This window comes from Lemur catta, chromosome 8 (assembly GCF_020740605.2).
Source record: "Lemur catta isolate mLemCat1 chromosome 8, mLemCat1.pri, whole genome shotgun sequence".
NCBI classification, from domain to species: domain Eukaryota; kingdom Metazoa; phylum Chordata; class Mammalia; order Primates; family Lemuridae; genus Lemur; species Lemur catta.
In genome coordinates this window covers 99,174,697-99,199,476 of record NC_059135.1, presented here as the reverse complement: position 1 = coordinate 99,199,476, position 24,780 = coordinate 99,174,697, and the positions used below count along the sequence as shown (strand labels likewise).

Below are 24,780 nucleotides of genomic sequence, written 5' to 3'. Positions count from 1 at the left end.
TTAATATTGGGTGGAATAAACAAGTTAGAGAACTTCCTTTTACCTCCCTGGGGGGTAGCTACTGTTAGCTGCCAAGAATTCCAATTCAGCTTAGCTGTTTAAAATCTCCAGCCTTTTTTTTTTGAATATCAAAATGTCTGAGGAAAAAGTCCTGCTCACATTCAGAAATCTCTCTCTGATGGCGCATGGCAACAGGGCGTGGAAAGGAATGGAAGAATAGTGTGGGAGAGCACTTTCCTCACTTTGAAGCTCCTCTGTGTCACATGGCATTGGCCGACTCTAACAGCTTCATGAAGAGGGGAGGGTGGGATTCATCATCTCCTTTGTACTAGTGGGGAAATCGAAGCTCGAAGAGGAGAACCACCAACCCTGCCCCGTGTCATCTCCCAGGAACCACTTTGTCTTCTTCAACTAGTGACAATCAAATGTAAGACAGCAACGGGTTCACTTAATTGTCAGCCCCGCAGCCGGTGTCCAGTCATGGCCGGTGCCAGTGCTACTCAGGTGCCAGCACCACGCAGCTGCCCCATATTACCTAGGTGCCAGTGTGGCGCAGGTTCGAGTTTGCAAGACACCTGTGTTGCACAGCTGTACCCAGTGTGACACAGGTGCCAATACTGCACAGGTGTTCAGTATTTTCCAGCTGCTCAGGAGCTTGTGTTGCCCAGGTACCCAGTATTATACAGGTGCCCAGCATTGCACAGGTGCCCAGGATTGCAGAGGTGCCAGTGTTGCTCAGACGCCAGGACTGTACTGGGGCCAGCACTGCCCAGGAGGCCAATATTGCACAGGTGCCTCGTGTTCCACAGGTATCCAGTGTCACGCAGGTGCCCAGGATAGCACAGATGCTAGGGTTGCACAGACGGCCACTACCTACATGTGGAGCCTGCTCTCTGGAGTCTCCAGGACATTTCTTCTTCTCTTAGGAAGACTAGAAAGTTAGACATAAGTCCCGTACTAGTTCCTGTCTAGAACACTACTGGGTGTTTTGCCTGACTTCAAGCACAGTCTTTTTTCTGTCTCGTGTTCCCACACAGGCCCGGATGGCATTCTGGCCTGAGAAGGGTGTCAGAGCTGAGCAAAGCTGTGAAGGTAGGCTCGTCTGTGTCCTACCCCACCCTGTATCCCACCAATGCCTTGGCACCCCTTTCTGTTCTCCCATCTGCAGACAGAGAAGGCAGGGGTTGGACCTCACTGCTCCCCTGCTTCCTCCCAGCCTGGAGGGCTGTGTGTGGCAGAGAGCTTTGCAGTACCCATCCTAAAGAAGAAAACTTGAACTGTGGAATTTCTGACTTACTTGGGGTGAAAGTTTGGGCATCTCGGATGCCGTTTAGGGCAGGCTTTATCTTTATGAGGTAGCCCTTCTGAATCCTTTGTTTTCATTTCCCCTCTGGAATTCTAGCCAGGTATCTTTTGTCCCAGAGGAGCTGTGGATGTGTCTGCATGATCGTGAAGAACTCAGCATCCATGCCACTCGTACAGGCTAAATTGCTCTCTTGAAAGCAGAGCAAAATCTCAGGCCCTTCACAATTCGTGGCAAGATTCTGTCCTTATTTAAATGCATATTCAAAACACCCTAAAGGTCAAATATGTTGGCCTTTATGTTGTGGGTAAGAAGACTGGCATTTGGAGGAGTTGGGTAACTCTTCCTAGGTTGCAGAGCTAGTTAGTGCCGGAAGCGAGATTTTTGTACAGCTGTCTGATGCCAGACCACTGGCTTTCCGTCACATCATGCTGATGTGGCACACTGCAAACGTTAATGCCTGCAGCTCTCCTTGTGGCACTGGGCCAGGTAAAATCCTTTTGGCCCTTGAGTCATGCCCCTTGCTATGATGATGAAAACGTTCAGGCAAAGAATGGGAAACAATTGAGCAGCCTGTCCTCTAAGGAGCATAAACAGATAAAATCGTGGGGCGTTCCTTCCATTAAAAGAAGCAAAAGTTCTCTAACATTTACATAACAGTTGGCTCCATGCCCTGACCCACTGCCCCTTCTCTGGTGAACAGGTGAGACCCTCCTGTCACCAGGCAGATGTGTAGAGTCACGATACACCCAGACCAAACAGCAGGGCGGTGGGAGCAGCGGGCGAGCCCTGCGGGGCAGGTCTCCAGCTCTGGGAGCCTTTCCAAGGCCCCCTGTAAACGTCCATGGTGTGTTTGCATCTTGTCCTGTTTAAAGTGATCCTTGGCTCACGCTTATGACACAGATCGATCCACTTCGTCCATGGCTCCCTATCGCCCACATGACAGAGTCCAAATTCCTCACCTTGGGGCCAGGGGTGCTCTGTGGCCCAGCCCTCATCTGCTGTGCAGCTACCTAAGCCTCCTGCCCTCTCCGAACCTTTCCTGGCCACCAGGGAGAACTGGTTCCAGCCTTCTTAGTGTTCCCAACTGATCTGCATCTCTTCTCTCTCAGCACCTAACACCTTAGGGCTTGTGCACACTTACCCGTTTATCTTCTCTGCTAAGCCAGGACCCCTTAAGGCAGGAGCTGCCATATTCAACGATGTAAGTCCAACACTTACATGGATACCGAATAAATGTTTGTGGACGGCAGCTGTACACTCAAACAGACAAACAGATGTATTATATGCCTCTAAGTCTGAAATTTCATCACTTAAATACTCCTAGTTTGGGAATGGAATGAACACTTGTAAGAAGCACAAATCATCCAAGAAAAGCTGGTGGGGAAGCTTTGGCATGATGTAGCCCAGCCGATTACCTTCCCTTTCGTAAGGGTGGTGCTTGAGGTGCGGGGCTGCTGCGGCCGAGCTTGCTGCACTTGCTGTCTTCATCTTCCTACTTATCCACCACTTGTCCCAGGCCAGCTCCCACCAGGTACAGGGATGCTGGCACAGGTGCCGGGCCATCACTGTGAGTCACCTCAGCATCCAGGAGTCCTGGTGCCTCAACCTGCTGAAGGGAGGAGGCCAGTCAGGCCTGGGGTGAACCCCTCCTCTGCCACTCGGAGCTGTGAGACCTCCAGCAAAGCCTTGGCCTTTCTGAGCCTCCACTTCTACAAATCTAAAGGGGGAAGAGGATGCCCACCTAACACAGTTACTGGGAGGACTGAAGGAGGCTCATGCGCGAAGCCAGGATGTCCTAGCGTGAGGTCTGGCTCCTTCCTCCCTCCAGCCTTCCTCTCCCCACCCCTCCTCTTATCTCTCCTCTCTTCCTTTCCTCTCCTTGTCCCTCCTTCCTCCTTAACAGTTTCTGGAAACTTTGGTGCTTTGCATATTTACTCCGACCAAGATTTGCTGCAGGCGTGCTGCAGAGTGATGGTGCGCTGTTGCGGGAGAGACAAGGTAAAGACGCCGACCCCGTACCTGAGGGAGGATTACTTATTTGCCCACCAGTGTGCATGGATGTGTGTATGCACAGCATCTCTTTAAGGTGCTCTGCTCTTTGGTGTGGCCATCTGTTCTCTGCAGTTAGCCTGTGAGCTCTCTGCTCGGTGTCATCTGGACTGGGCCACCTTGGACGACTCAGCCCTGCAGTTTCCGTGTCACTGCTGCTTCTGCTGCTGAGCATGGTTCCGGCTGGGCCTGGGGAGAACGCTGTGGCCCACTAGTGTCCCAGGACACTGGGCAGGCAGAAGAGTAGGGATGAGCAGAGGCGAGGAAGGGGAGGTGAGCAGAGTGGCCAGGGAGCCGAGCTTAGCATGGACAGCCCGTGGGTCCACTGAGGGATGGACAAGTGACCAGCATCCTCTCTCCACACAGGCCCCAGCCCTGGCGGAGGCCCAGGGGACTCTGGGGGCATCTTCTCCCTGGTTGGGCATCCACACCAACCCAAGCCTATGTGCGGGTTTGGGTGCTGTTCCGTGCCCACTGGACAGCCATCTGTGCTCACAACCCTTGAAGACAAGGCTGTGGCCATGGTCCTTTATTTTATGTGAGGGCCGGCTCTGTTTACCCCGGGAGAGGTGTCACCTTTGAACTGGGTTCCTGCCGTCACCAGCTTCTGTGAGCTCCCTGCTTGTCCCCCACGACAGCCCCAGGACCTCCAGCTCCTTTGGTTGGTGGCCGCTCCACTCAGCCTGGACCCCCACATCCTCCTGGGAGAGTGAGGGGCCCTTTCTGCTGCCTCCCAGGGGAAGATGGCGCAGCCTCAAGAACCTGAGCCCCAGGGAGCTCCTGCGGCGACCCTGGCACCTGGGACGCAGTCTTCAACCGCACAGCTGCTGGTCTCTGAGTGACTGCCGGGCTGCCGGGAGTCTCAGCGTCGCGTGAGGGGTTGGCTGACGAGTTCATGGTCTCTCCCTGTTACTCATTTGGAGTTATGGTTTCTCCTCAGGAGCGTTTCAAAGCGGTCAGTGAGGAATGATCATTAACCACGACACACACTGTCCCGGTCGCCGACACTGGAAGACCATGGACGCTGAGCCCTTGGCACAGTTGTTCCCAACCCTCAATGCCGGGAGTTGGCACCTCAGAGGTAGCATTATTAGCCTCGTTTCCACCTGGGGGATGAGAACATGGAGGCCAGAGAGCTAAGCAAGTGGCCCAAGGTCCTGGGACCAGGAAAGAGCAGCCGGGACCCATCCCCAGGGAGTGGGCTCTGCGGTCTCTGCTCCCACCGCTGGGTGTGAAACCGCCCTTCAGTGATGGGGTGCAAGGCGAAAACTGTGGTGAGGGCCTCGCTAAAAATGATAATAATTAGTACCTGTCCCCCTGTAACTGCCACTGCGGAGCCACGCAGCTGGTGTCCTTAAAGATTCTTAACTTTCTCCGTGGAGAACATCACCTTTTCAGAGCCTAAAGGTGGTTCCCAAGCTGTCTGCCAGGCCCGCCGGCCGGTGGGTCCCCGGGCCGCACAGACCTAAAACTGACTCAGCTGGAACTGTGACCCCAGGACTGGCGCAACACAGCCAGACGATTTCCACACCCCTATAACTCTGCCCCAATTAACGAACCTAATTACCTAATCCCCTGCCTGCTAAACTATCCTTAAAAGCCCTGTCTCCCAAATTCTCCGGCGGCGGCGGGTTTCAGAAATGCCTCCGTCTCCCCGCTTAGCTGTGCGGAGTGGGAGACTCTGCCTGAGCCTGCGCTCGGCGCACGGCTGCTGCCTGGGCGGCGGCAGATGGACCCGGTCGGGTGGCGACAGGTGCCATGGGAAGGGCGGGGCTCACGCATATTGTTCATCAGGTCTGGTTTGTCTAATCCTGCGCAGTAGAAAATCAGCTTTCCAGCCAGTGTCCTGCTCAGAGACGATCTCTTTCTAGAGGGACATTTCACCCGCCCGTTTCCTTCCGGCAGCCGGTGCCGGCCTCGGGGAAGGAATGCCGGTCACTCCCCACCCCGCCCGGGCAGGCCCCAGGGCCGTCCGCACCCTCTGTGCTCCCTGGGAACGGGCCCACGGGGCCGGAATGGACTGTCCCCGCCCCACGCATGGAGACTCCGCAGGCAACTCGAAATCGCACGGGCAAGCAGCAAGCCCGGTGCCGTTTATCTTCCCCACGCGCCTACAGTAACGTCGGACTCGGAATGCTCTGTTACATTTCAAATTTATTTCCAATCGTTTCGAGCTGGATCAATGGGAGACGAAGGTACCCTTTAGTTGTGGCACCTGCTGTTCCCCCCAAATGTCAAGGACTGACATTTTATGCCGTTATCCCCAGGCGGTGTGCTGATGACGCATGTCCTTGCTTCCCTGGTCCAGGCCCACCCGCCCCCTCACCCTCAGCAAGGACTGTCACGCAAATGAGATGACGCCTTGGCTTGCCCAGGGGACCTGTGTGTCCAGACTTTCTCCCTTTGTGGCAGAGCAAAGGCTGGCCTCTTGGGTGGCCGCTGCCTCCCTGTGTCCCTGGGAGATGCCTCACGTAGCTGGAGCCCCCTGCTTTCCTCCCTGGGTGGGCACCTGGCACCCCAAGGTGCGAATCTCGGGAAGAGGCAGCTGCTCTTGCAGGGTGCAGGGTGGTCCCAGTAGTGCTGGTGGGCGGTGGGGTGCATTTTCTATGAGGGGGCTTGAGCAGGCACTTGGGGAGGGGAGGTCAGGTGCCCTCAGATAAAGTACTCCTTTCTGCTGCCGCCACCAGCATCCTGGAGGGCAGGGTCGTCCTGCAGGGCCGCGTCTGCACTCTCAGCAAACTCCGTGCCCTTGGCCTCATTGGTGTGGTACGTGCCCTTGTGCCGACACATGTAGCGTAGCGTGACAAGGAGGAGGAAGACCAGGACGAGGGCCACAGCAGCAATTACGCCTGCAGGTGGGAGAAATGCAATGGGTCAGTGTGGAGCAGGGGCCCTGGGCCCTGGGACAAGGGACAGGGTGTGTCAGGAAAGACATGCTGCTGTAACAAACATAGACAGACGCTCCTTACTGTGAGAGGGGGTCACATCCCTATAAGCCTGTCATAAGCTGAAAGTCTCATAGGTCAAATAGGCATGAATACACCTGGCCTACTGAACATCACGGACTCACGACACTTACACAGGCTGACAGCTGGGCAAGATCATCTAACACAAAGCCCATTATACATTAATAATAAAGTGTATTCGTCCTGCACATTGCTAGCCTGGGAAGAGATCAAAATTCAAAAGTCAAAGTACGGTTTCTACCGAACGTGTTTACTTTTGCACCATTGTAAAGTTGAAAACCCAAAAACTCATTGAGTGGAACCATTGTAAGTTGGAGATCATCTGTACCAACCTCAGGTCCCTTCCTTCTGTACACGTCCCACTGCCTGGTGTGCTGGCTTCTCATCTGTGCCACCTCTAAGGCTCCCTTCTCGCCTCTCTCACCCCCTTCCTTCCTTTCCTCCCCTCCCGCTCACTGAGCGCTCTGCAGACAGGCTGGGTGGAATCCCAGGGTGGGACCCTGCCTGGAGGTGCTCACAGTCTACTGGGGAGAGAGAGACTTATGTAGGCATCGCTGCAGGACATGCAGGATTTGCGTAAGGGAAGTGCGCGGGTTTGCCTGAAACCGTGGGGTCCACGGGATGCAGAGCTTCACCTTTTAAAGCAGCACAACCCCCACTGAAGGGCTCTGGGAACGTGGGACTTTCCATGCTAAAACCGGGAAAGTCCTGGAAAACTGGGAAGAGCTGGCTGCCCTGTATGCATCACACAGGGGAGAAAGGCCAGGGCTGCTAGCTGCACTTGGGGACAGGTGGTGTCAGGTGTGGTTTGTGTTTTCCCTGAGAAGCGAGGACTGCCACCAGTCTGCAGGAGGACCGGGTGGCCACGTGAAGGACTGAGAGGGAGGGTCCTGCTGAGGATGCTGTGCCCAGGCGGGAGGTGCGGTGGGGAAGGCCGTTTACCTGCCCCCGGACTCAGGAGGCGTCAGGCCACTCAGGGTGTTGGGAGTGGCGGGGCGAGGGGTCAGGGGGCTGAAGGGCCGCGGTCCCACTGGGGGTGTTTCGAGTCCGGGCACTGATCTGAAGCTGCAGAACACGCCTCTGTCTTTCCTTAGAACGTAGGTCAGTGTGGGGGGCCTCGGGGGAGGCTTGTGGGGAATATGGGCAGGCTAAGGTGCTCCCAAGTCCCACTGTACGGAGCAATTTCCTAAACTTCCTGCTGCCTTCAGGGTAGCGCTGTGTCCGTACGAGGCCCATAATGTCGTCTAAGAAGGGGTCAGTGAGTTGGAGAATGCCGGTTGCCCGGTGTCTTTGCTGCTTTTTCTTTCTTTTTAGTTGTAGAAGTTCCCTGAGCTATTAATAACCTAGTGAGAAGTGTGGATCTCAAAGAAGGACACAGAGCATGTGACATTGCCCAGACTTGGTTGTTCCTGAATCACAATCTGGAGTCACAGTCATGACCCAGGGAAGCCACCTGCCTGGGGCTTACAGCAAGGCGCGAGCAGGGCCAGACTCCCCGAGGACGGAGGGCGTGGCCGTGGGACACAGGGCAGGCAACAGGCGGGGAAGGGGGCCGGGGGAGAAGACCAGGCAGCCCGGCCAGTCCACTCGCCCACCGGCCTCCACTTTAAACCTCCCTGTCCAGAGCCACTCTCTCCACCCTGAGAGGGACGCCTCCTGCAACTCGGCCAGGCCCCTCCTGTCGCCCCGGCTCTGCCTGCTCCTCCAGGACACTGCTGGGTTTTCTTAACCAGGGCTGGACTTTCCATTCCACGTTTGAAACCAACTCTGAGGTGGGGAAAACGCTGACCATGGCTGCCTCCACCCAAGTCCTCAGACCAGTTGTCCCCCGGGCATTTCTTCTGAGACCCTCCCGGCTGCATGAGGGGCCCTGCGATGACAGCTCACCTGCAATGACAGCGATGTCCGTGATGGTGGAGGGTAGCCCCCAGCCAGGCTCTGTGAACGGAAGAGGAGAGTCGGAGGTGAGAGAGGAAGGCTCTCCATGCCTGGCAGCCCCGCAGCTGCAGCTGCACCCTCAGCTCATGCGTGAGCGGCCCTGACAGGCCCAGGGGCGGCAGCAGCAGGGGGCAGCCACAGACCTGTGGCCCAGGCTGTGCAGGGCCACGGACCGGGCCCGAGAGCAGCAGGCTGTGGAGTGCTGTGCCCACCACCAGGGCACCTGCGTGAGCTCCCGCCTGCGTCCCTGCGCTGCGGCTGGGCCGGCGCCTGGGGCGTGTGCGAGGAGGGCAGGCGCGACTGTGGCTCCAGCACAGGCCGTCCGTGTCCGCTCACACCCGCCGCCTCAGTCTGTTTTGTGCTGCTAGAATGCCTGATGCCGGGGAATGTATGAAGAAAAGAGGTTTATTTGGCTCACGATTCCGGCGGCTGAAGGCCCGACACTGGGCAGCTGTGCCCGGGGAGGGCCTCGTGCTGCTGCCACTCGCGGTGGGAAGCGGGAGGGAGAGACGAGTGCAGAGAGATCACACGCGCGAACGGCAGCGGGACAGTCCCGGGAGCAAACGCGCCTTCACAGCAACCCGCGCTCCGGTAGCTGACCCAGCCCCTTGGCGCAAGGACTCACTCCCTCCCGCAAGGACTCACTCCCTCCCGCCCTCGGCAGGGCGTTGATCCCTGTGCTCCACGCATTAGGGAGCGTCTCCGTGACCCGGGCACCGCCCGCTGGGCCCCATCTCCCAGCGCTGCCACCCTGGGAGTCTGATTTCAACAAGAGTTCTAGTGCGGACAGACCACAGCACCAGGTGTTGCCTTGGGGGCCCTTAAGCCGGTGTATCCGGAGGTCTCACTGCAGTCCGTGAGGTGCCTGGTGCTATTATTCCGTTTCACAGGTAGAACACTGAGGCTCAGGGAGGTGACGTGCCCACAACCTCACAGGACACGGCCGGTCCTCTTGCCTCTGGGGTGCACCTTCTCGCCCTCCCTCTCGAAGAAGCCCCTCCTAGGACCCCTGTCCAGGGATCCCTCCCCGCGGCCCCTGCGCGGGTCTCCGCATTGACTGTCCGGTGGGGAGGACGGCTCTGTGCTGCCACCAAGGTTACTGAGTGTGTTTTTCCAGAGTTCAGCGGTCTGGCCAGAGCACCGGGATCTCTAGAAGAGTGGGAACCTGAGTGTTTGCTCGAGCTGCTGCCCTGAATTCTCCTCTCCTGCGGGGGATGATTGAGAAGAGCTGTTAGGCACCGGCAAGTGTCAGCGTTAACATGGAAATCGTGTCAGCGTTAACATGGAAATCCTGCGTTCCCATTGTGCGCCCTGTGCATAATGAAAGGGAGGAGGATGCTTCGTAATAGCCGATTCCGCTCAGATAATCACTTTAATGACAGGGCTCTTAGGTCATTCTCCTCAGCCAAGCAGCCAGATGCCTCTTTCTGATAAGAAACCGGCTGCTGGTGTCAGAAGGGACAGCAGGTGGGGGAGCAACAGACCTCAGGCTGGGGCCACAGCAGGGAGCGGAGCCTGGTGGTGGGGAAGAGGATGAAAGAAAGCAGCACGTCAGCAAAGTCAGCAAAGCGGCAGCGGGCACAGTCCAGGGGTCAGGGCACGGCGGGAGCCAGGCAGGGAGGGGGCTCAGCGTTCAACGTGCTTCTCCGTGGCAAGACCTGAAGCAGGAGGTGCAGCAAGTGGAAGCAGACGCTGGCCTCTGTGGTACAGTGTGAGCAGCTGCAGCCTGTGACTTCGTGCCCAGCACAGAGTAGGTGCTCAGTTAATAGTCGCTGCGTGCAGGACTGAACGCATGCACATATGAATGAACGGATTTAGAGGTGGAGTTCTAGATCTTTCCAGTCACTAAGCACCTCACAGTTCAGTAAGAAAGAACAGCACCTTGCTCAGGTTGGCAGGGATGGTTGGAGAAACTTGAGTACACGGAATTGCCCTTAGGAATTTCCAGGTGAGGACCAGCATCTCTTACCTCAGTCTGTCCAATGCAGCCAGGGTGAGAAGGGACTGCTACTCCCTTCTCCTTTAAAAACAATTAGCAATTGCTTACCAGGTGCCGGTACCGTTCTCAGCATTTACCACGTTTTAACTCACTTAGTGCCCACAGCAGTCCCATTCGGTAGGAGTGATTATTGTCACCATTTTACAGATTTGGAAGCCAAGTCCCAGAAAGGTGTTATTGTTTTCCCTGACTCATGCAGCCGCCGTGAGCGTCAGGAGTCACCCAGTTCAAACCCGAAGAGCTTTGAGTCAGCAAGTTTACCCTGCAGGGCACTGCCCAGTGGGAGCCTCGGTGGGCTGATTTCCAGATGAGGTATTTGGCTTGAACTGCTCGGGGTGCATTTCTTGGCTTGTGTTCAGGGACCTTGTATCCAAATCCATATACTGGGGTACCAGATGCACTTCCAGCAGTTCAGGTGGGCTGGGAGGGCAGGCAGGACCTGAGACCAGGGCATCACCAGTCAGGCCTCCCAGCAGGGGCTCCCTGCAAGCCCAAGCCCACTGGGCCACGGGGGGCAGGAAAGCCCCCTTGGTTCCCACTATGCTCTCCAGGCCCTGGCCCCCTCCCACTGCACAATGCAGCAGACTCTGGGAAATGACAGTCAGCCCAACCAAAACAGCCACACAGGTCTGAATCAGCAAGGAGGACACTAGAGTCTGTCTGGGAGGTGGGGATGGTGTGAGACAGCAATTCTCAAGGTGTCCCTGGACCAGCAGGATCCCCTGGGAGCCTCGTAGAAATAGAAATTCTCGGGCTCCAGACCGGATCTGCTGTACCAGAAACACCAGGGCTGGGCCCAGCAATCAGGGTGGTAACAAAGCCTCCAGGGGATTCTGATGTATGCTCAGGCTGAGAAGTGCAGGTGTAAAACAAGCCTTCCCACGGGTGTGTGTGTGTGTGTGTGTGTGTGTGTGTGTGTGTGTGTATCAGGATTGGCCTTTGAAGGATGAAGAGGAGTTTGCTGCACAGAGGGTATAAGCATCGCGGGCAGAGAGCTCAGTATCTGTGGAGTCCTCACCCCTGCCTGCTTCTTGGCTTTCTCCTCAAGGGTCTGCTCGCCATCCGTGGTGCCGAGGCTCCTGATGCCTGGGCTTCCATCTCGTGCCGCTGGAGAAGGTGGGGGGAGAGCCCGGGTCTGCTGCACTCCCTGTGCTGCTCCCCCCGGGCAGCAGCAATGCCGGCGGGGATGTGGAGCAGGCTGGTGGAGTGAGCTCAGATCCTACCCACCCACGAGTGGACAGGCCCAAAGTGTCCTGTGTTTTCCCTTCCCAGCTCCTTTCAAGACCAAAAAGTGCCCACCAGCCTGGAAGCTCCACGAGTCCAGGCCCCGCACCTGTCTTGCTCACAGGGCTATGCCCAGCATCGGGCTGGGTGCCTGGCACTGAGTGACAACTGCTGAATGTCTGAAGGCCTAGTCCGCTCTGGGGAACCAGGAATCGACTAAATTGCACCCTCACCATCCACATCTTAGTGGAGCTGGAAATGGCTTTTCTTCCACGGAATTTGCCATTGGCTGCAGCCAAATCCCTAGCGACTCTGAGGTGCAGCACAGGTGTGTGTAAAGTCACGCCGCCCACAGCCCCCGTGACCAGGCATCGCCGCAAGCAAGGAAGAGGGGCCCGTGGCTGCCGCAGAGGAGGCTCAGCCGTGAGCCCCGGCCCAGGACTCGCGATCCTCTGACAGGGAGGAGCCCGCGACTGTGCTCTGCTGCTGCTCTCTGCCCTCATCGGACCTTGCAGCACCTGCTACCCGCCGGCTGCACGCTCCGCAGTCAAGGCCAGGGCCCGGCCATCAGGGGCTTGCTGTGTAGCCAGCAGCGAAAAGGCGTCCCAGGCTGAATCAGGAAAGTTGTCTGATGGAGCCCACAAGCCCCCGACATCTGATGGCTGCCCCCGGTCTGGCCTGCTGGGACGGGGGCGGGCACTGCCGCAGACGCAAGCCAGCACGGTGGCGAGACAGGGACAGGGAGGGAAGGCCCATGGAAGTGGAGTGGCCAGCGGGACTTCCGGGTTGGGCAGAAGGCCACCCTCAACTGGCGCCAACGGCCTCAGTGCCTGGGCACCGTGCGGAGGCGGCTGGGCTCCAGGCAGCTGCTGGAAGCATGCTACGGGGGCTTCGCCTGCCCACGCTCTCTCCGGCTTGGCCATCCTTGCCGTCACCTGGGCTTGTGGACAGAGTTCGCAGGCAAGGCTCATGTGAACTAGACCACCCCGGTCAGTCTCAAGGTCAAAATAATTGCCCTGGGTCACATCAAGCCAAAAAACCTCTGCATAGCAAAAACCAAAACCAAAACAATCAACAAAGTGAAGAAACAACCCACAGAGTGGGGGAAAATATTTGCAAACTACTCATCTGACAAGGGATTTATAACTAGAATATATAAGGAGCTCTAAGAATTCAATAGGAAAAAATAAAACAATCCAATTAAAATGGGCAAAGGATCTGAACAGACATTTCTCAGAAGACATACAAATGACCAACAGGTATCTGAAAAATGCTCAACATCACTAGTCATCAAAGAAAGGCAAATCAAAACTACAATGAGATGTCATCTCACCCAGTTAAAATGGCTTTCATCAAAAGCACAGGCAATAATGAATGCTGGCGAGGACTGGAGAAAGGGGAAACCGCGAACTGTTGGTGGGAATGTAAATTAGTACAGTAAGTATGGAGATTCCTCAAAAAACTGGACATTCTACCACACGACGCAGCAATCCCACTGCTGGGCATATATCCACAGGATGGGAATTCAGTGTATTGAAAAGAAATCTGCACCCCCATGTTTACTGCAGCACTATTCACAATAGCCAAGATACGGACTCAACATAAGTGTCCATCAGCAGATTAGGGATAAAGAAATTGTGGCACATATACACAATGGAATATTATACAGCCACAAAAAGAATGAAATCCTGCCATTTGCAACAACATGGATGGAACCAGAGAATATTATGTTAAGTGAAATAAGCCACGCACAGAAAGACAAATCTCCCATGTTCTCATTCACATGTGGGAGCTAAATATTAAAAACAATTGCTCTCATGGAGACAGAGCAGAATGCTGGCTACCAGAGGGCTCTCATGGAGACAGAGCAGAATGCTGGCTACCAGAGGGTGGGAAGGGTAGCGGGGAGGGGGAGAGGGTGGGCATGGTTAATGGGTGCAAACATATAGTTGGATAGTGAGACGGAATGAACGACATTTGATAGCACAAGTCAGGGTATACTTTAAAATAACTAAAAAAGTGGAATTGGAATGTTCCTAACACAAAGAAACGATAAATGCCTGAGGGGATGGATTCCCCGATTACTCAGATTTGTTTAATTCACATTGTACGCCTGTATCAAAACACCACTTGGACCCTATAAAGACATACAACTGTTATGTACCCATAATAACTAAAAATAAAAATTCAAAAAAATTACCTTGAAGGTCTGTATGGGTCCCCTTATAAATAATGCCCCCAAGCCCCAGGGCTGAGCAGTGTAGTGTCACTGTCTGCCCACACCCTCCTCCTCCTCACCATGGTCCCGTCCTGCCTGATGCTGCCGTGTGGGCACTGCTGCACCGCACCACCCACGTGGCAGCGTGGAGGCCTGCGAGGGTGGGTGGCAGGGACATGGGGCCGCCCTGGCCTGGAAAAGACAGTCACCCCCCAGCAGTAACCTGGGGACGAAGCAGGGCCTGGACACCCAGGGGGCAGAGTCAGGAACAGCGTCTCCCCTTGTGCCCACGGGGCCTGCTGTGCATGTCTCACCTGGGCAGTGCTCTGGGATGGATGGGTCCCAGCAGGGGACTGGCGAGAGAGGTGCCCTTACTGTAACTCACCAGTCAAAGACTCTGCTTCCAGGGTTTGCTGTGTGGCTTTCCTTGCCCTTTCTCCTAAGCCCCCCTTTTTTAAAAAAAACAGAGCTTTATTTCAACACCACGACCCACCTGCCTCAGCTGAGCTACAGCATCTAAGCAAAAGGAAAGAATCCTTTGTCTCCATTTGGGGCCAGAGTATAAAAAAGTAGAATGACCTTCTCTTAAGTCCAGGATGGTGACACACAGGGAAACCAGTAAAAAGCCCTGAAGGGAAGATGAGTCTTGGGATAAGAGGGTTTGCTGAGCAGGATGAGGCTGCTGTTGTGCACATGGGACTCTTCCCGAGGGACAGCACCTCATCAGCTCCGGACAGTGGAGTTTGCGGTTTATCAAGGAGGCAGCAAACATCCTCCTGTATTCAAGGTGTAGAGAAAAGGGGAAAAGAACCAGCGCTCCTCCTCCCCCAGCTGACACGCCCTGTGGAGGATTCCTAGGAAAATCAGACGTGAAACAGGCCAGAAGAGCGGAGGAGAAAGTTCCCTAGGTGAACTGCCTGGGGCTAGGACTGGGCAGGGGACCAGCAGCGGCTGCAGCGGGTGTCGGGTATCAGCCAGCAACTGCAGCAGCTCTGGCTTACGACAATGCCCACCACCTAAAGAAAGCTTAGTAAGTTTGCTTTTCTCCTAGAAGAAAATCCACCCTGAAATAGTTGATGTGGCTTTAGAACACCAAGGAGACCCAGCTGTGCAACTTCTAATTGGCACCTGTCACTCTGTCAGGCTGACAGATCTGGGCGCTGGAAGGGAACTGACGCTGAGGGAGGAGCAGGAGAGGCCACCTGACAGCCAGGCAGGGCCAGGCTCCAGAGAGCCCCTGCTGAGGTAGCCGGGACCTGGAGGGGTTGAGATGTCTGAGAACCCTGAAAATCTGTCCCCTCTGCTTGTTCCCCACCTGCCCCTGTGATTTGGGTACAGGGAGGGGGCCCTTGTGCCAGGGTCTGGTAGATGCACACGCCGTTCTGGTCCACGCCTCATGAGACTGCAGTCTCCTCTGCTTTGTTCTTGGGAAATTAAGCAGAGCTCCCAGGACCACCTGTCCCCGGACATCCACTCTACACCAAGCCCCTGCAGTGAGGCCAATGGAAGGACAAACGAGCCCTGATGATTCATTTAAGGATAGCTGGGCTGGGATGATGCAGCAGGAAATGATTCTCCAAAAAAAAAAAAAAAGGTTTCCAGGCACCAAAACAGCAAATGAGACAAGGAGATGGACATTTGCAGATGTCTCGGAGCCAGAAGGGGGCCGTGTACCAACCAGTGTTTGCTGGGCCTCCCAGTGCGGGGCTCCAGCAGAGGTGGCTGGAACGCAGCAGGCCCTGGACACCCCTATTTCTAGCCCCAGCTCCATCTAGACACCTCCCCGAGGACAGTGAGGGTGCACAGAAGGGCTGTGGTACCCTTGGGGCCCCCAACTGCAACTGCCAGGCTTGGGCCAGCCCCTGTGGGGTCAGCACACTGGCCAGGCCTGGAGGGCACAGGGGAAGGAGTGACAGCTCAGCACCAACACTAGCGCCTGGACCATATTGGGGCAATGTGGCCTTTCTAGCCTGGCTTTCTTCATGTGTAAAAGATGACAGTGCTACTGTGTGGGCTTGTGGTGAGTGAGCGTGTGGCAAGTGATGCCTGGCATAGGCTGGGCCATTTGAATGTCAGTTCTTGTCATTGTCAGTTATGTTGGCATGGCCTGGGTCAAAGCGGGATTGTCAAAAACAGCACCTTCAATGCTCTTGTGTACTATCTGGCCAATGGATCACCTTCAGAATCAAACAATCCACTTCTTATAATTGATCCTAGAGAAGTAATCTGGAACAGAAAGAAAAATCCATTCTCAGGAAAGTGTATTGCAATGTGGTTTAAAGTGAAAATTTAAAGAGAGAGAATAATCGAAATGCTCCACATTAGAGAACTGGTCATGGAAATCGCAGTATGCCCGTATGACAGAACATTATGCAGTTGTTGAAATAATGCATGTGAATTCTTAGTGACAGGAAGCAATGCTCATGGTATGATGTTCAGTGAAAAGAACAGGACCCTGCAAATAAAAATGATGCTAAATATTCCAAAAAAGTCTTAGACAAAAGAAGAAAAGGAAACACACTTAAAATGTTAGGTGGGGGGCCGGGCGCGGTGGCTCACGCCTGTAATCCTAGCACTCTGGGAGGCCGAGGCGGGTGGATCGCTTGAGGTGAGGAGTTCGAGACCAGCCTGAGCAAGAGTGAGACCCGTCTCTACTAAAAATAGAAAGAAATTGTCTGGCCAACTAAAATACATATATAGAAAAAAATTAGCCGGGCGTGGTGGCGCATGCCTGTAGTCCCAGCTACTCGGGAGGCTGAGGCAGGAGGATCGCTTGAGCCCAGGAGTTTGAGGTTGCTGTGAGCTAGGCTGACGCCATGGCACTCACTCTAGCCCTGGCAACAGAGTGAGACTCTGTCTCCAAAAATAAAAATAAAAACAAAAGTTAGGTGGGGGCTTTTGGGTGGTGGGCGGGGTTATGAGTGGTTTTGCTTTCTTCTAATATACAGTTTTCTGTACTTTCCAAGCCAGCTACAATAGCACTGTATAGTAAAGAAATGGAGCTGGATCTTCAGAACTAGCGATTGTCTCGCAGAATCATCAGAGTCTCAGACTGGAAGGTGCGTCAAGGTACATCAAGGTGCTTTCCTTCACACTGACCTGCCTGCCAGCTCCAGGCCCCCACTGGGTGCCGGCACTCCTTGTCTGGTGACTCCCACAGCCTGCCTTGGGCTGTTGACGGAGAACAGGACCACAGCCACCCCTCGGAGTGACCCTCTGGATCTTGTGTTCATACATCCTTTGCCCAACCCAGTAAGGAGATGCTCCAAGTAGACAGCTGCGTTTCCAATCAGACGCAGCAGGTGGGAAAGTGCCAGCGCGTGCGGTGACGCACTCCTCGCCCTTTCCCTGGGCTGCAACCGTGGGCGGAGGAACGTCAGCTGTGGCTTCTGCAGGAGGGCGCGAAGGTGCGCTCTGACTCTCAGGGACAGGTCAGGGCTGGGGTCCCCTGCGGTTGCCACTGGTGTGCTACACAGCTGGCTTCTCGGCATGTGCAGTTTGAATAGCTTCCTAGGGACGCTGGAAAGGTTCCTGTCCCTCCCCAGACTAGAGAGTCCTCGGCTAGGATTCTCTGAGGGGAGGCCCCATTGTCCCTCGGATTCCGATTTTGTGGGAAAGCATCTTATGCTGAAACATGCACACTCGGTTCCTCCTCTTGGCCTCCTCTTCCTCCTCTCCTTTTCTCTTGGTCCTCGTGACCGTCTTCCATCTCTCCATCCTTATCCACATTGCTTGCGTCATTTCAAGGAATAAGGACTCTTTCTACATCAATGGTATTGCTCCACAGACCTGCCCCCATGTTTGTAAAGAAGTAGCCGTCCAGACCCCGGTGGGGGTGGGTCCCCACTGGAGCTAAGCACACACAGCGAGGGACTGGCACACGGGCCACAGAATCCCGGCTGCGTGGGGCGCAAGTGGGGGAGCCCTTTAAAATTGTGAAAATTATTCTTAGCTAGTTGACTGCACGAAAACAGGCCACATGCTTCCTGCAGTCCACAGGCAGTAGTTTGCTGAACAACTTGTTCACATCACCATTAAAAGGCTTTGCCAGTCTCTGAACTAAGTTCTGAGCTACTAGAGGACAGGGCTGTACTTTATGTGTCCGCATCTGACACAATGCTAGGTGAATGAGTAAGTGATGTTGCATTAAATACCCCTGACATGTCCCAGCTGATCCTTCTGTCATTATTTTTTTCTTATACACCTGCCTCTCCAATGCTGGATAAAGAACCTCCCTAAGCTTCTCTAAGTCTCTGCACAGTCACTCCACAGATATATGCTGAGCTTCCAGTGATGCTAATGGCTGCCATTTAGTGAGTTCCCGGCGTGCAGCAGGCCTCTGTGGAGACCTGGGGAGACAGAGGTGACGCTGGCATCCCCTGTGTGTGAGCCGGTGTGCCCGTGTGTGCTCACACGTGTGATTCAAGTCCAGCCCACGCGGTCCCTGTGCAGCCCAGAGTCACCCTCGAGTGCCCTCTGAGGTCCCTGCTCTCCAGCCGGATCCCACGTGCTAATCTTTGCCACTTCTCGGGAGGACTTAATTCACTTAAAAAATCATATAATTGCATTTTCAGCATAATTAGGTACCTAATTACATGACTAAATGTCCCCGATGGGGCTGCACATGTAAATAACGATGATCTAGTTATCCACGCTTTGTTATTGGGTTTCCAGAAGGCCCATCACTAGGCGAACAGGCTGTGGGAATGTGTTTCTCCGTCCTTCACTGGGTTTGACGGGCAGGAGCAGAGCCCAGCGGGCGAGTAGGACTGCGGGCGCAGCAGCAGGAGGCGGGGGCATGGGGGCGCTTTCTGCAGCCTGGAATCTCCATTCAGACACTTGGGTGGAGCCGCTCCAGGAGGGTCTCACCGCTTCCCCACAGGACGTGCCGGGAAGGGGCAGCCAAGGCAGCAGCACCCACTGTGTGCGGGCGAGGGGCCCTGGAAGCAGGCAGGGTCCCCTGAGAGCTCAGGGCCGTGGGAAAGGCCCGGCCAGAGGCGTGCAGAGCCCACCATGCCACAGGCCCCGGGGTGCAGAAGAGCTGCCAGGGCGGGCGTTTACGCCCTGGAAGTGTTAGCCGTTGTCATTACTGATGCTGTGATTGGTCTTTTATGCGCGACTGGTGTGAACGGGTGCCAGGAGAGACGGGAGCGTGTCCATCTCAACACTGGCAGCGCTGACGGGGCAGCGGGGAGAGGAGGGCACGTGCACACGTGCACGTCAGCAAACTGCGGCGCTGCAGCGGGCACCCTGATGGGGGGCGTGGGGCGTGGGGAGCGTGGGCTTTGGTGCCAGAGAGATGTGGGGTGAATCCTGGTCGCTGTGTCCCTCGTCTCTGACCCTCAGCGCTCGCGTCTGCAGAGCAGGACCTTGGCACTGTGTGGCTCTGGGGGCTGGTTCCCCGCACACGAAAGCTCTTCTTATTGTCCTCAGATATGTAAGAATGGCTCCTTCTCCCTCTCTCCCTCTGTCTCTCTGTCTCTGTCACACACTCCCCCCTCCCACACAGGGACACACACACACACACAGGGGAGGGGTGGGAGGCCAGGGCGGGCAGGGAGTGACAGGGACTTCCTGAGTCCTTCCTGCTGTGCCCTTGGCCTTCCCTTTGTCCTCCAAGTCCCGTCTCCTGGGTATCAGGGCAGGAAGGGGCTTCAGGAAGTCACCAGTTCACTTCCTCATTCTGCATCCGCAACAGAGCCCGGAAGCTGCCTGCCCCTGGTCAACCCCTGTGCTGTCTGTTCTCTGTGCCTGGGGAGAAAAAGCCATTTCTCTAACCTCCCCCCGCCCCCGGCTTCATCCTCCCACTGTTTTTCTAGCTGATGGAAATACTCTAAAATACGTCTCAATCCATCACCCTGGCAAGCTCCTGCTCCATCTTCCCAGCCTCTGTCCAGGGCTTGTGATTTATATTTGCCCAACATTAATCTTTTAAAAGCAAAGAAGCCATAAACACATACATAACTCTGTCTCTTGTCAGTTGAAATCCCATGACACAAATCAACTGCCACCTAAATTAGATGTTTCTTTCATAGAAAGTGATAAATGCCCTGGAGACTAATCAAAGAAAAGTCAACTAACTTAGACTTTGTTTCACTTCAGAATGGTGTGGGTGGTGCGGCTGCAGCCGGACAATGGGTAGGCCCCGGACCAGCAGCCACGGGGAACAGCAGTCCTGGTGTTTTGTAAACAGGAAGCTTGTTGAGCATTTCTCAGCAGGGGGCTTAGCACTTCAAAAGCAAGTTTGAAACCTGACACATCATCCTAGGAGAAGGGTAAGTACAGACGCAGCAGCAGCATACTCCTCTGTCAGACCCACTGGGTGTGCTCACTTCTTTGACAAAGGAGCGAAGCCTTTGCTAGGCAACCAAGTAACAGCCTGAAGACACAGTCACCCACAAAGACATGAGGCAGCCACAGGGCTGGGTCTGTCTGAGCAGTCAGGGCTGGGGGCTCCCAGAGAAGCCAGATTGTCTACAACAGCACAGATTTCAAATAATTATATCCTTTTTAAGCATTGATGATTTCATAGTGAAACAAATGCAATTTTTTATTTTACACCTTTCAAATAATGGCTTTTGAATTTTGTTTAGGGAAATATAAAAGCTAGGGTTTTAAGAAAAAAAAAAAAAAGAATATAAACGGTGAAAGCCAGAACCTGTTGTGAGCTTATTTTCCCCTTCCTTTTCCTTGTCTTGTTATTTCTCCATCGTCGCTGCCAGTTCATAGTAGCTGACAGATTTCATCCTTTGCCTGCTTGGGCGGGTACTGGGCAGCGAAGGGTCTTGAAGACCAGGTGACGGGAGCTGGGCCTGCGTGTGTGGGGTGGGGGGACGCACACAGGAGGTCCCCTAGCCACGCTGCAGCAGCTGGGGCAGGTGGGGGGGCCACGGCTTGGACGAGCACTTGGAGGCTACTGAGAGAGAGTCGGGCTGACACCGGGAGCAGGGAACCGGGCTGCTGGTGGGTGGGCTGCAGGCGGGCAAACCTGACAGGGCTGGGCGGGTGGAGGTCTGAGAGTGTGGGGTTCGGGCAGGAGCGTGATTAGGTCAGGAAGGGAACATGAGTGTGAGGGGAGAGGTGGGAGGGTTATGAATAATCATTTATTATTCTTTATTTCCATATATCCAGTTATGGAATCACCTCCACAATGACATTATTTAAAGTATTAAAAATTAAGATGTGTCTCAGATTTTCACATTTAAGTAAAAAACAGGTTTCTAACCATGGGACTGGCATCCACGAGACAGATGCAAAGGGTGAGTAAGCAGCTTCCCTGAGGATGCCCTTGAAGGCCAGGAACTCTCCCCCGGGACGGCTCTGGGGGTGGCACACGCAGCAGGGGCCTCTGGTCCTTGGTTCTCAACTCTGCACGTCAGAATCATCTGGAACCCTTACAAAAACACCCCAAAACACCCACGTCCAGGCCTTCTCCTACTAGGGTTGCCAGATAAAATACAGGACACCAGTTAAATCTGACTTTCAGATAAACAACCAAAAACTTTTCGAAGCTTAGAAAAAGAGAGTGAACTTCCAAAGGCAGAATGTGCTGTGGTCCAACAGGGAGTGTGTGTGGGGTGTGTGTGTGTGTGTGTGTGTGTGTGTGCGCGCGCGGGGGGTGCGGGGGAGGAACCCCTCCAGCCGGAGCTCCCAGGGGAGGGAAGGCAGCCTGGGCTTTGGGGCCAGCAAACCTGGCTTGCAACCCGACCACACCACACCAGACGAAGTACTTTCATAGCCTCCTTTCTTTCCTGGTCTCAGTGTTTTAGCCTAAAATGGGAATAGTAGCTTCTGCTTTACAGGGAACTCTGAGCAGGCTCAAACCCACACACAGTCCTGCTGCACCCATCTGTTCAGGGCCCCTCCGCACTGGCTCTCCTGGCCAGACCTGTCTCCCTGTTTGTTTCCCTCAGGCTCTGCCACCTGCGGCCACCAGAAGCCTGCCCTGCTTTGGAGCCTAAGAAAGTAAAGAAGTTTCCTGGGTCCCACCGCTCCTATTTCTGAGACGCTGGTGCCTAGGGATGGCTCCCAGAGAGCTGCTGGTGAGCGCTGGCCCAGGCCCACTTTATCAGCACTGCTGCCCAGCACGGGTCCCCCGGGTCCCCCTGCAGCCGCCTGATAAGGGGCTCGCTCTGCACTCCACTGCCCGGAAGGCTTATCAGAGCACACCTGGGGGAGCCTTCCCGTCAGCTTGCGTGCTCAGAAGGAACGCAGCACCGAATACAGCCTCCTGCACACGCAGACACAGCCTCGCAAGCTGCCGGCCCCTGAGGCCAAGCTCTGTGCTCTGGTGCACACAGCAAGCGGGTGTCTCACCTCCCACTCAGGGACGGGGTCTCGAGACCCCCCTTAGGACAAGGCACCACATGCATCCCCACGCAGGAACGAGTTGGGGGCCCTCCCGCAGCGCAGGCTCTGAAAAGCTCAGCAGAGACCTGAGCTTGAACCCAAGAGGCTGACCCTGTGCAGGGGTGCCACTCAGGTCTCCAGGACACCGTGCACGCATGTGTGTGTGCGTGTGTGCGCGCGTGCATGGGGGGAGGATCAGGCAGTGCTGAAGCATGAGGCCATCTGTCCTCTTACCGAGAAGAGGAAAGGGATACTGTCTGCCTGCAGGTTAGCCTGTGGGATACAGAGGTGGAGGAAAACATCTAAATTCCAGTCCCGGCTCTGCCATTTGCTATTACTGTGGCTTTAGGACAGTTACTTTACACCTTTCCAAATCCCATTTATTCAGGAATGCTCAGGGTACCAAGTTGGATGAGGACCCAGAACTGTCTTCTAAGGAAGTGCGTGGTAACACTCCCCTCCCTGCGCACCCACGGCTGGCCTGCCCGACACGGGAGCTCAGTGGACACAGTGTGTCCCTGCCCGCTGCCGTGCCAGGCTGCGGTGGGAACAGAGGGGAGGGGACGTGAATGCACTTTGGTGCACACGAGCGACTCCAGGTACAGACAGATGCCCAGGGCCCGGACTTCCAGGACTGCTGGGTGAGGACCAGCAGAAGCCCAGGCATCGGGACTCGGTCACCTCTGCAGCGACTGGATTCCTGTGCTGGGCCCACGTTATTTGAGGAGAGGAGGCACGGGAGTGAGCCCCTGTGCTCATTCTTCAGGGTTTGCTCGCTTGCGGGATGGCATTCAAAAACAGAGCTGCTGAAAAGCACCTCCCAACCCTTTCCTCGAGCGTAACTGGCCCTGGGTGAGCTGCAGTATGTGCACCTCCCACACGGGGGGAAGCCTGGGTCCCAGCCTGAGCTGTGTGGGCCCGAGCTGTTCTCGTCCCCTCTGATTCCAGGCAGAAGGAGACTGCGTTTCTGGGACGTGTTCTCACTGTGCCAGGGAAGACTGGGTGGCTCTGAGCATGGTGCCAGGTCTTCTTCCCCCAGGCAGGTGGCAGCTTGGGCCTAGAAGCAGCAGGTAGAGACCTCCCTTGTACACATCCTGTCACGATTCTTTGTCCATTGCCGGGCCAGACCTCCACCCCAAGGGGAGGTCACTGCTGCGTGCCCTCTGCTGGGCCGGGCTTGCACTGACCTGGAGCTGCGGGCAGGGGCCCATGTACATCCCGCCTTCTCCCTGAGGGTCCCGCATGCTCTGTGGACGGCAGGTGCTGGGGAGCCCGGGGCCCACACTCACACTCATTCCCCGCAGAGCCTGGCACAGGCCTGGAGATTGCAGAAAAGCTTCACCCAGAAGGTGCAACCAGCAACGCCAGACACTCTGAAAGCTGGCCTCCGTGTGTGCAAACTGGGCCCTTGGTGAAGCCCCTCCTGCCCGACCCCTCAATCGGGGGACTCTAGGCCGTCTCACCATCTTCTTCCTCCTTCCCAGCTCCCACCACACGTTACGGCTCGCCCAGGCCTTGCCCTCAGCCCCGTGCTGGAGCGCAAGCTGGATGCTGAGTGCACGTCTCTGCGTCATGAGCCTCCTTGCCTGGTGGGGGGTGACGGGGACTGGAAGGCTTCAAGCCTCAGGGAGATGGTGGAATTCCTGACTCTGCATCAGGTGCTGGGAGGTGGTCCCTTCCTCTCTCTGCCACCTCACCTGACTTCACTGCCCAGTTACCTCTTCTCACCCCGCTCCTCCAGCCACACCGGCCCCTGGCTGTTCCCTGATCAGGCCTGGCTTGCTCATGCCTCAGGGCCTTTGCACTTGCTGTGCTGCTCTCTGCCTGCTCCGTTTGGCTCTCTTGCTTTTTTCAGATCTTTCTCAAACATCATCTCCCCCAGGGAAGCCTTCTCTGGCCACATTCTTTACAGTGGTGTCCCCCCACTCCCCTTCCCCATCACACCTCCTGGCTTGACCGTCCTCCAGCCCTGAGCACATCTGACGTCCTGAGCTCCCTGCTCATGTGCCTTGTGTGCATCTGCCCACCCCACCAGAAGGTAGGCTTCCCTTTGGGATCACTGCTGGTTTGTTCCCTGTCCTATCCCCAGGGCCCCAGCCTGGTCCTCACACACCAGTGGTGCCCAGTACACGTTTGTGGGATGTGACTCTGGGGCCACAGGCTTGATGATGCCATTTTCTGAATGTGGGAGTGAGCTGCTGGCTCCTAGCTGTGGGGCCAAGACAGCAGCTGGTGAGGTGCCAGTCGGTGGCTCTGACTCAGCTCTGGGTACTCCTCTGTGGCCGTGGCACTGGTTGGCGAGACTCGGCCATGGGCCCTGGGAGTGTCGAGGTCCCAGAAAGGGCCTGTCCAAGTGGCCAGAGCCTGGCTAAACCCAGGGTTCAGTCCAGGGAGGCTCGGGGAGCTCCGGGCAGTCCTGTCTCAGAAGGAGACATCACACATGGGGCAGAGGAGAACGCGTTTTCCCCGGGGAGGGCCTCACATGCAGGCAGCTCAAAGCAGAACCGTCGTTGAGAACTATGGGGGCTTTCCGGGGTGGGAGGCAGGGCAGCAGGAGGCCAAACTTTCATCTGCTCAGACAAGCCGGCCTCTGTTCCCACAGCCCCGGGACAAGGAGGGTTAGATGTGACCAGGATCTCAGATAATTGTGCCTCAGAGATGTTGCAACCTCAGAGCCGGCTTTTACCAAAGCACCACCCTGGAAACAGAGGGAGAAAAGGACAGTGAAAGA

At 55.7% G+C, this 24,780-nt stretch overlaps 1 protein-coding gene across 1 annotated transcript in view; it reads right to left on the bottom strand.

Moving 5' to 3' along the window:
* Positions 1-5,492: 5,492 nt before the first annotated feature.
* GYPC (glycophorin C (Gerbich blood group)) overlaps positions 5,493-24,780 on the bottom strand; it is a 31,762-nt gene continuing 12,474 nt past the window's right edge. The window contains exons 2-3 of the mRNA XM_045559188.1: positions 8,209-8,259; positions 5,493-6,204 (exon numbers count right to left, since the gene is read on the bottom strand). Of these exons, the coding sequence (XP_045415144.1) occupies positions 6,008-6,204; positions 8,209-8,259 (248 nt within the window). The 3' untranslated portion in view covers positions 5,493-6,007. The remainder of the gene's footprint in view (positions 6,205-8,208; positions 8,260-24,780) is intronic.